Genomic DNA, 9903 nt, shown 5'->3' on the forward strand with positions numbered 1-9903 from the left:
GGCCCCTCCCGCCGCCATCTTGCGCCGACTCCCTCCGCCCTCCGCCTCCGCTCCGCCTCCCGCTCCTCCGACTTTAAAGGGGCAGGTGGGCACCCACCCGTGCCGCTGGGCAATACTCGGCCGACTCCGCCACTTCTCCTTTAAATTACCATTGTCTCATTCTACCTTAAAGGTACCAGCTCCCCTACTCCGCTGGAGACTCAGGACTTGGTTCGGCCGAAGCATTTATTCCCCTTTAATTCTATAAGCCTACTTTTTCCCATTGGCGATAGGTCCTGGCCATCGTTCCCCAGGCTCCGCCTCCGAGCTGTGGCCATTAGCTGGTTTGCGGGACCGAATCGCCCTCTTCCCAGCTTTTGACAGTGCCTCTGAAGTCCCGCCCCCTTCCCCTGGGCCTGGATTGGCCAAGTAACCTTAAATCTGCCCCTGATTGGCCTTTTTGCTCCTACCGCTCGAAGTGAGAAAGTAAAGCGCTGTTAAAGAGGCTGAAGCACATTTTTTAAAAAGTGCCTGACAGCGGGCACCAGGAAGGCCCGAAGGCGAGGAAACTCCAGAGGCTTGCAAGGGCCAGCGGCTAGAAAGGACAGATCCGGGGGCTGGGCTAACACTGAACCTGGGGACAGCTGATGCCAATCTGTGACAGCAGAAGAGCAAGAGACAGGGATACAATAAGAAAAGAACTTTATTGTTTATTAATGTTTTTGTGTAAAACTTAGGCTTTTGTTTTTTAAAAGAAACACCACCAAAAAGGAATTAGCTCAGTTCATCCCTTTCCCACCATCTTCCAAATGCTATTCCAAAACATTTTGGAGGCGGGGAGAGGAGGAGGCAGTTAATCAGAGTCTGAGAGCACGATGATCTCCTCGGGATCGCACTGTGTGGCCACACTCATCTGAAGGGAAGTGAGAGACAAAGAGTCAGAGAGGTCTGGAGTACAGAGGATGTAGAAGCAGAAGGAAGAATTTAGATATTAAAAATTGGGTGGCGAAAAAACGGAGAGAAGATGTGGCAGGTGCAATATTCAGACAAAGTGTCTGAAACTGGCAATGAAAGAGAACAAACTGTCAGATGAAAAATAGCCTCCCCACTCTTACCTTGTAAGTACTGGGCCGGGGAGTCTGGGATTGAGGGTTTTGAGACAGCCGGGCTGGAGAAGGGCTGCAGAGGGAGCTGGTCACCAGGCCATGGCTGGGAGAGTCCACCCTTGTGGAGGAATCAGCAACCGGGGACATGGAAGTGAAGGGGGAAGGTGGGCTGGGCAGGGTACATATCTTCTTCCCATTCTTCTCATGCACTGCCCTTTGCCTTTCCACATAGCTGGGAACAGAAACATAAATACGTAGAGGGGTATGGGGAGTATGAGGTTGGAAGGAGAGTGTCCAATCTCTCCCAACAGACTCAGTTCCCAATATTCCTCTCAGAAAGCCCCCTGCAATTTCTCCTTGGCTTCCCTATTCCTCCTCCTGTTGTTGTTACCTGTTTCTTAATGGCCCTGATCCTGTTTGCTTCTTCTCCTTCCGAGATTTCTTGCAGGGGGGACTGGAATCTCCCCAGGAGTGAGGAGAGACACCTCCATTGAAGGAAGTTGAAGTGACCATGGCTGCCCCATTCTCCACAACAGTGGTGAGGGGCTCCTCTGATTGCTTTCTGGAAGAGGAAATGTCCCTCTCCTCAGGGGAAGGGATGGTATCCAGAGGCAAGGCTTCAATCTCTAGCTCAAAGAGCTGAGAAGTAGGGCTCTCTTCCTCCAAGGGCAACTCTTCAGGCTGTTCTCCATTACTTTCAGCATCTATGCTGAAGGGGGCCAGGGATTCTTCCGACAGCGAGGATAGTGACACTGTGAGTCCTTTGTTTTGCTGCTCGCCTGAAGACCTGCTGATCCCTTTGCCAGGTTCCAGGTTCTTTTCAGTGGAGATCTGTGGTGGGGACATGGGGCTCTTGTCTCCATCCTTACCTGCAAAAGAAGAAGAAAAGAGGGGAGGGGTAGCATGAGAACTAGGGGAAAAAAATACTGCTGAGAGGACACTAGGAGTAAGAGAAAGAAGGGAAAGGGTCTCACACTGGTGGCTCATGCCCAACAGAGTAGAACTGACAGGTGAGGAAAATGTTCCCCTGACATACCTGCCTCCTCCTCCTCCTCCTCCTCCTCTTCATCGTCCCCCTGACCTTCCTGCATCTGTTTCAGGTCCTCCTCCTCTTCAGAATCTGTGGCCTCCTCATCTTCTTCCTCCTCGTCTTCTTCCTCCTCCTCATCATCACTTTCCTCATCATCTTCATTATCCGTCTCAGCCCTGGAAGTAGTAGGGCACTCCTGGGATGTCATTCCACTAGGACCCTGGGGAACAAAGAAGTTTCTCTAAGGAATCCCTTGCCCCAGAGGGTTTGGTTCTTGCATTCCTTCTGCACACTTCCCCATCAGTCACCAAGGACTCCCAGGTGGTCAGTGCAAGGGAAGAACAAGGTTTCTCTGAAGGATGTACCCCTTCCACACCTCACCAGAATCCAAGGAGGCTTTAGGAGAATCTGCAGAGTAGGAAGAAGTGCCTTGGAGCCGGGCTCTTCTCTTCTGTCTCTCGCCCTCCTCACTTTTGTCTTGCATCATTGCATATTTGGAGATGACCTCATCCAGCCGGATCATAGCCAAACTCCGGTTTTCCCGAAGACGCCGGGCCAACACAGGATCTGATAGTGCAGGGTCAATGCCTACGTGGGAAGATATAAAGTCAGAGCACTCAGCCCAAACCCTAGAAGCAGGGACTAGAGAGGTATTCCCTCCACCACACATCCAACATATAAGAGTCACTGATGGGAATCCCACTAACCCCTTACCTGGCCTATAGTCATCTGTGAGGTGGCAGCCAAAGTTGTAGATGAGATCCAAGTGGCGTCGCTCCTGTAACCTGATGCCCACATCTCGGAAGGCATCCTGAGCCATGAGCTGGAGCTGCTGTCGGGGGAGGCCGAGGCCGTGACGAGCAGCTGCTTTCTCCACGGCCTGCAGCACATCTCCATAGTCAGGGAAAGTATCAAGCCCTGGCTTGTTGATGAGCCGCTCAATGCGCCTGTTAACCTCTGGGTAGCGGGTGCCCCGGTAGGGGATGCGCTGCTCTATGACACGGCCCGTCAGTGAAGAGCAGTCTTTCAGCTCACACAGACGCCCAAAGAGGCGAATCAGCTTACGCTTCAACCGTGCCTCCTGCAGGTATGTGGAGTCTGGGTCATCCAATTCTGACAGATCCAACTCCTTTTCCTGCAGCCGCCGAATCTCTGCAACATAGAGTGCCAGCAGCTGCTCCAAGCGCTGGATCTGCCGCCGGGAACCACGGGTCCTTGGGGCCTCAGAGGCAGTGGTTTCAGCATTTGTGGGGTCCGAGGAGGGGTCTGTGGGAGGGTTATTCCCAGAGGGCTCACTGGAGGTGGTGGCAGCAGGGGCCAGATTCAGCTTCTTCTTGGCTGAGTGGGCCTTGAGAACAGTGCAGAGCTCATTGATGTAGACATAGAGCTTGGCTGGCCGGCTCCGGGCCCGAGACAGGACCCATGACAGGATGTTGCAAAACTCCGCAGAGGCCAAAAACAGAGATTGGGCACGCTGCTTCCGGTTATAGAGGAATGGGACCACTTCAGGGTGGTCTGCTGTCTGCATCTTACACAGTTCAAGGAACTGGAGGATTCAGGGGAAGAAGGGAGGGGGAAAGAGACGGGGGGGGGGTTGAGAGAAAGAAAGGGAAGTGGGGTTATTGGGAAAGAAAGGATAGGAGAGCCAGTCAGCCATCCCCCTCCCTGGGATACAAGAATCTTCTCCCCTAAAGCTCACCTCTTCAAACAGCTTCTCATTCTCCAACTTGTAGCACTTCTTGCCGCCCGAACTACTGCTTCCTCCAGCCCCATGGGGCTCAGAGGAGCCAGGGGCTTCTGGCTGGGGTGAGGCCGGATTGGGGGGTGTGTGGGAGGGCCCTGGCTGAGCAGCTGCTTCATCTTCATCATCATCATCCAGCACAATGATGCTGTTGGCGCTGGCCATGGGGGATCAAATCCCCCGGAGGGAGAAAGTGTTGGGGATTTCGGAATTCCTGCTGGAAGGGGATGGGGCCTCAGAAAGAGCCCCTCCAGCATAGCCCCATCTCTTTATCTGACACATTTTCCAATCTCCTTGGGTTTTAGTAACACCAAGTCTGACTAACAATGTCCTCACTGCCTATCTTCAGCAACCATTAGTTCTACGCTTTTAGGGCCCTTCAAGTCGGGGGAGAGCAAACTAACCCCAAACCTTAAGTCCACACCCCCAACTCCACCCCTTACGTCGATTTCCGGTCTTTCTGTTGCATTTCCCCACTACTTCTCACAGTCGGTAACTTGATTCTTCCTCCCAAGCCCAGGACCACCTCCCACACTGCACCCCAAATTTCCGTGACACCACCTTGCACAGATAACACTCCCCCGTCGGCACCACCTCACGTGTTACCCCCTTTCGCCCTTAAGTCAAACCCACACCCCACCCATCCTGAATGATCACCCCCAACTCTTAGATTCTCCGAGGCAAAAGAGGTTCCCTCCCAACAATCCATTCTCTTTCCCCCCCCTGAATTGTCTCCATATTTCACCCTCTGATGGGTCTCCTCAAATCGGTTCTATAGGTTGGAGGAATTTCACCTTAAGTCCCCTCCCTCTCACCCCACCCTAATTTTTCCCATTCTTTCTCTGTGACCTGTAACCTATCGCAAGCCTCCCAGTGGGCTCTGCGGAATCCTCTCGGATCCCAATCCTGGGTCGGGCCGGTCCAGTAGATGAGCTTCCCGCCAAGTCCCCCTCCCCCAGTTCAGTCCCCGGCCGCCCCATTCCCCTTCAGGGATAGGAAGGTACCACAGCTTTTCCCTCAGACTCAGCTCCCGCGTCTCTCCGATACCTCTCCCTCGATATCCCCGCCCCCTCCTTCGCTCCCCGCACCGTCCGGCCCCCACCTCAGAAACGGTCTCTGGAGGCGACTCTCTCCGCTGATCGCAGAACCTCGTATGGTTCCCTCCGCCTTCCTTCCCCCTCCCACAGCAGGCCCCTCTACAGACCGGAAGCCACGGAGTTTCCGCCAACTATACCTAAGTGCGGCCATATTGTCGTACGGAACCAAGTTTTCCTGTGGCCGGAAGCGGCAGTAGGCCCGCCCCCTAGCGCATCCCGCACCGCCCACATAGTCTGCGGCTCCCTTCTCCAGGAACTGTAGGGGGCGGGGTTTGCCTCCCCAGGGCGTCCCAAAGTATTTGGAGACCGCCATTTTGCCGTACGGCGCTGGCTACGCCCGGACTCGGGTGTGCGGCCCGCGGATCTCTTTTCACCCGGTGCTTCGGCGATTCCTCCAATCAGAAACTTCCTGCCTCGGGCCCAACCGCCGGCAAGTCGCGTGCGGAGAGGATTGTGCCAAGGAGGGGAGGGGGAACGGAACAGGGTGGTTAAGGAATTGAGCTCTCCAAGGCTGCGCAGGACTTCAGGGAAGGGTAGGAGTCTCTTAAGAAAGAAATAAATCCTTTTCCTTCTATCTCCCAGATTCCCGATAGCACGGCTTCACCGACTGCGCCTGCCCCTTCCCTTCCAAGGGCGGCGCGCTCCTTGCCGCTGTCCAGCAGCTACTTCCACTCCCATGTACTGCGTCTCCCAGTCGTTAAATCGTAACACATACATACAAATGAGCACAACGCGCCATACAAGTGTGATGTTATTATTATTGCTATTGTTGTTATTGATTTGCTTTTCAAGCTCCACCACAGAACTAATGACCAAGCAGGTGGAGGGACCTGAGCAGGTCTCCGCTCTTCTCCGGAGGGGGTCCCCGAAGGACCGGCGGTGCTGACCGGGAGGCAGTGTTTTGTCGGGGAGGTCCAGGGCCTGAGGACGGGCGATGATGGGGACCAAACTGCCGCTGTGGGGGCTGTGAGACGAAATGAGGCTCATAAAATACCTCTGGTCTCGTCTCTTCCTCTTCTGGGAGAGCTGAGGAAAGAACGAAGTGGGAAGAAACCGGCTGTGACGCCCGCCCCACCCACCGCAGTTTAGGGCGGTTGGAGGGATTCGCGGAGGCCAGGCCGGGTCCAGAGGTGAGCTTATGAGGAAACTAGAAAGGTTAACACGGTCCCAGTCGCTGAGATTCCCACCTCCCGCATCCTTGAGCGTTTCTCAACTCGTGGGCATCTTGCCACTTTCTAGAACCACAGAAGCCCTCACATCCCCGACGCCCTCAGAGTCCCAGAACCTCACACTCTCTTCCATTAAAGAATCCCACATCACTTCTCTCCACTCGTCTAAGCCTACAGCCTTCAAATTGGGGGACATGTAAACTCTTCCAAGGGTTCTGGGACTTGAGAGATATAGGGATTTCATTTCCAGACCCTCAGCTGTCCCAAAATTGGTCTTCCTGAGGAAACACCTGCAGTATAGCTTCTTCTTCCCTTGGCATTTTACAATAGACTTTCTCCCCTTTAAAATATATATATATATATTTAAATATATATAACTTTATATATAAATATATATTCAAATATATATTTATATATAGCTCTCTCTCTCTCTCTCTCTGTATATATATATATATATATATATATATATATATACACACACACACATATAGTTCTTAACCATGAAATCTTACCTGTCTTAAATAAAGAGACATTCAGCCTATTTCTTTCATCAAGGCACCATGAACACCTCCTTTTCTATCTTATTAAAAATTTATTTTTAACAATTACAAAAATTTATACAATCTTTATGCAGTTTGATCACTTCTGTTCTTATAATAACTATAATAACTCAACCTAGAAGAATTTTTAACAGCTAGAGTCTTACAATATATTTCTCACCTCAATTAATATATATATATATGCAAGAAAATGTAATAGATTGGTCAATAAAAGACTTTCAAGTATAAAAGCATAAAATTGTCTGTGGGGAAGTGGTAATAAGAGCTCAAGGAGAAAAGGGAATGATGAAAGAAGAAATGATTCCCAACTGTTAAGAGCTTACTTACATATTTTTAAATGGGTGGTGGTGGGTACCAAATCACTATGATATTTCAATTCCCCTGAACATTCAAAAAGGTGATTTAGTTGTTACATTAAAAAATGTGGGGCTGGCCAGTTAGCTCAGTTGATTAGAATGTGGTGCTCATAACACCAAGTTCAAGGGTTCAATCCCTGCACCGGCCATCCACCAAAAAATGTGAATATTTTCAATATGCCAGAAATTACATCCTTGAAAGAAGTTTAATTTGTGATAAAAATGTTTAGACACCTCCTTAAAAATATGTGAGGAGGTACATACTTTTGCAAAATTATTTCCCTGAGTATAAGTGCAGAAATTTAAAGACTGCTGCTCTGAACTATCCAAGTGTCCCCTCCACAGCCCCCAACAGTCCAGTTTTTCTCCTGATCCCCTCTCACCTCTGTGGCAGGGAAAAAGGATGTTTATAAGAAAGATGGTCACAATTCCAGCTCCTCCTCCTTCTGAGGTGTCCCCAGAAGCCAGTCCCCAAACTTTGCCCACGGTAGTGGCCACAACAGTTTATAAGCAGCCTCCAGCATCAGCAGTGTCAGGAAAAGGGCCAGGAAGATAAAGAACACCTTGTCCAATGCGCGTTGCAGGGGACCCCTGGGAGGAGAGGGACCCTGGGCAAATGCCAAGAACACATCCCCCTCGTCCACATCACCTTCCTCCTCTGCCATCCTAACCCACAGTCTGACAGCTAGCTGGATCAGGGGACTGGGATAGAAGCCCTTGTTCAGCACTGCCAGGATTAAGGGACGTGGCTATGTCAAGTCCTGAACCTGCGTGCCCTGACCCTAATTCCGGCTCCCTAGAGAGACAAAGGAGAAAAGGGCCTCTGAGCCTTTGGAACTATTATTTAATCATCTAGTGCTATGTGAAAGGTCTGGACTAAAAGACGCCTAAACTCTGTTTAAGTTTACCATAGCGTAATTCTGTGATTTGGGAACTGAAGCCTCGATATAGAGACAAAAGCTGGAATTGCACGTCATTCTGGGTCTCTAGGGTCAAGGCTCTAATCTTGGGCCCCTACAGAGAGTGAAGCAAGTGGATCTAGTATGCTACTGTGAGCAATGGTCTGTCAAGGATCTGAAAGCCCCTTCCGGCTTTACGGTGGGTGGCGGGGCCCCGGGGGTGGTCTCTCCTAACCAAAGCAAGTGGAGACTAGCAGAGGGGTGATGGTGGTGGGCGGGGAGAGTAGTTCTTCCCTGGCTGGGGTCGCTGAGCTAAAACCGAGACTGCGCCCTTTCTAAGTTCTGGTCCCGGCGGTGCCAGGGGAGGATTATAATTGGGCTGCACGAGCTCAGGGGGAGGTTTATAAAAAGAGGACAATGATTGGTCAGCGGGGCGAGAGTGTGTGATTGGGACTTGACTGTTGGAGTAAGTATAAGGAAGAGTGAGGGTTTGCGTGGGGGGTCCTGGTCTGAGAGGCTGCTGATGGGGAATGTCGTCCAGGAGGTTGTTGTTGGAGCAAGGATTGAAGATCTTTTCTTGACCCTGTTCCCCAGGCACTGGCCTGAAGGTCCGTGACGGAAATCGAAGCCTATCTGGAGACTTGGGGCCCCCGGGATAATTGGGGATAGTGGGAGAGGGGAACGGTGGAGGAAGCCATGTGTGTGGTAAGTGGACCTCGCAACTGGAACCTTTAAGGTCCCTACCTGAACTTCATTTTGACCTTGACAGGAAGACCTTGTTTACTTTGGGAAGTCAGATCACCCCCAAAAGAGCAGAAACCATATCACAATTTTGTTTAGAGTCGTGGCACATTAGTTTGCTGCTGCTGCAAGGAGATCGCATAAAGAGACAAAGAATCTGGATTAGAGTTCAAACTGATCATGTATTAGTTGCGTGACTTTGAACAAGTCACCAGACCTTTCTTTAGTTTTTTATAAAATCGAGAACAGTTCCTCACAGAACTGTTCTGAGGGAAAAATGAAATAAAGGTTGTTTTTTGATTGTTTGCTTTGGTTGTTGTTTTTTTTTTTTTAACTATAAACTGCTAGGTAAATATAACATATTGTCTGATACCCTCACTTATGTCTCAGACAAGTTTACAATAAGGCCACACAAACCCCTTTATCATCTCATTATAATTACTTACCCATAGCAGGTTCAGCACCAAGATCTGGTGTAAATTAAACCCAGCACCTTATCGATTTTTTTTTTTTTTTTAAAGATGTCCGGTAAGGAGATTTTAACCCTTGACTTGGTGTTGTCAGCACCACGCTCACCCAGTGAGCTAACCGGCCATCCCTAAATAGGGATCTGAACAAGTGGCCTTGGTGTTAGCAGCACCACACTCTCCCAAGTGAGCCACGGGCCAGCCCTAGATATATATATATATTTTTTTAATTTTGAAATAATTTCAAGCTTACAGAAAAATCTAAGAACAATACCAGGAATTCTGGTATCTCTTTTACTCAGAGTCCCCATTTGTCTACATTTGGCTATATTCGCTCCTTCCCTCTCTCTCAACTCTTAATATAACCATCTGTTAAGCCTTGAGTTGTATCCCTTAAAAACTCATAAACATATAGAAAAAAAGAAAGTCCTAACCCCCAGTACCTCAGAATGTGATCTTATTTGGAAATAGGATTGCTGCAGATGCAGTTGGTTAAGATGAGGTCATGTTGGAGTACAGTGGCTGCTCACCCAATATGACAGGTGTACTTGTAAAAGAGGGTAAATTTGGACACAGACGTGCACAGAGGGAGAATGCCATGTGAAAATAAAGGCAGAGATCAGGCTGATGTGCCTACAAGCCAAGGAATGCCAAAGATTGCCAGCAAACCACCAGACGGTAGCATAGAGGCATGGAACAGATTTTTCCCTTACAGCCCTCAGAAAGAACTAACCCTGATGACACCTCGATCTTGGACT

The 9903-nt window shown here is 50.0% G+C and overlaps 2 protein-coding genes across 3 annotated transcripts in view; both read right to left on the reverse strand.

Annotated features, from left to right (window-relative positions):
* ZBTB22 (zinc finger and BTB domain containing 22) overlaps nt 1-225 on the reverse strand; it is a 4367-nt gene extending 4142 nt beyond the window's left edge. The window contains exon 1 of the mRNA XM_008581839.1: nt 166-225. Within this exon, the coding sequence (XP_008580061.1) occupies nt 166-225 (60 nt within the window). The remainder of the gene's footprint in view (nt 1-165) is intronic.
* Nucleotides 226-664: 439 nt separating this feature from the next.
* Nucleotides 665-4986, reverse strand: DAXX (death-domain associated protein). 2 transcript variants are annotated; one of them, XM_008581841.1, is made up of 8 exons: nt 4959-4986; nt 3815-4070; nt 2830-3661; nt 2492-2703; nt 2122-2335; nt 1477-1954; nt 1095-1317; nt 665-892 (listed from the first exon to the last, which is right to left on the reverse strand). In XM_008581841.1, the coding sequence occupies exons 2-8, from the start codon at nt 4019-4021 to the stop codon at nt 833-835; spliced, it is 2226 nt and encodes a 741-aa protein (XP_008580063.1). In that variant the 5' UTR covers nt 4022-4070; nt 4959-4986; the 3' UTR covers nt 665-832. The 2 variants fall into 2 exon arrangements, with proteins under 2 accessions (XP_008580063.1, XP_008580062.1); XM_008581840.1 differs by lacking the exon at nt 4959-4986 and having other exon boundaries at nt 3815-4285.
* Between the last annotated feature and the right edge of the window lie 4917 nt (nt 4987-9903).

This window comes from Galeopterus variegatus, unplaced genomic scaffold (assembly GCF_000696425.1).
Source record: "Galeopterus variegatus unplaced genomic scaffold, G_variegatus-3.0.2 Scaffold2472, whole genome shotgun sequence".
NCBI classification, from domain to species: domain Eukaryota; kingdom Metazoa; phylum Chordata; class Mammalia; order Dermoptera; family Cynocephalidae; genus Galeopterus; species Galeopterus variegatus.

Excerpts from the sequence above, each read along its gene's own strand:
- DAXX (XM_008581841.1), bottom strand. The coding sequence starts at position 4,021 with ATGGCCAGCGCCAACAGCATCATTGTGCTGGATGATGATGATGAAGAT. Across the intron at positions 2,704-2,829 it reads CACAGATGACTATAGGCCAG|GCATTGACCCTGCACTATCA; the intron begins GTAAGGGGTTAG and ends CTTCCCACGTAG. Across the intron at positions 893-1,094 it reads CCCGGCCCAGTACTTACAAG|ATGAGTGTGGCCACACAGTG; the intron begins GTAAGAGTGGGG and ends ACTTCCCTTCAG.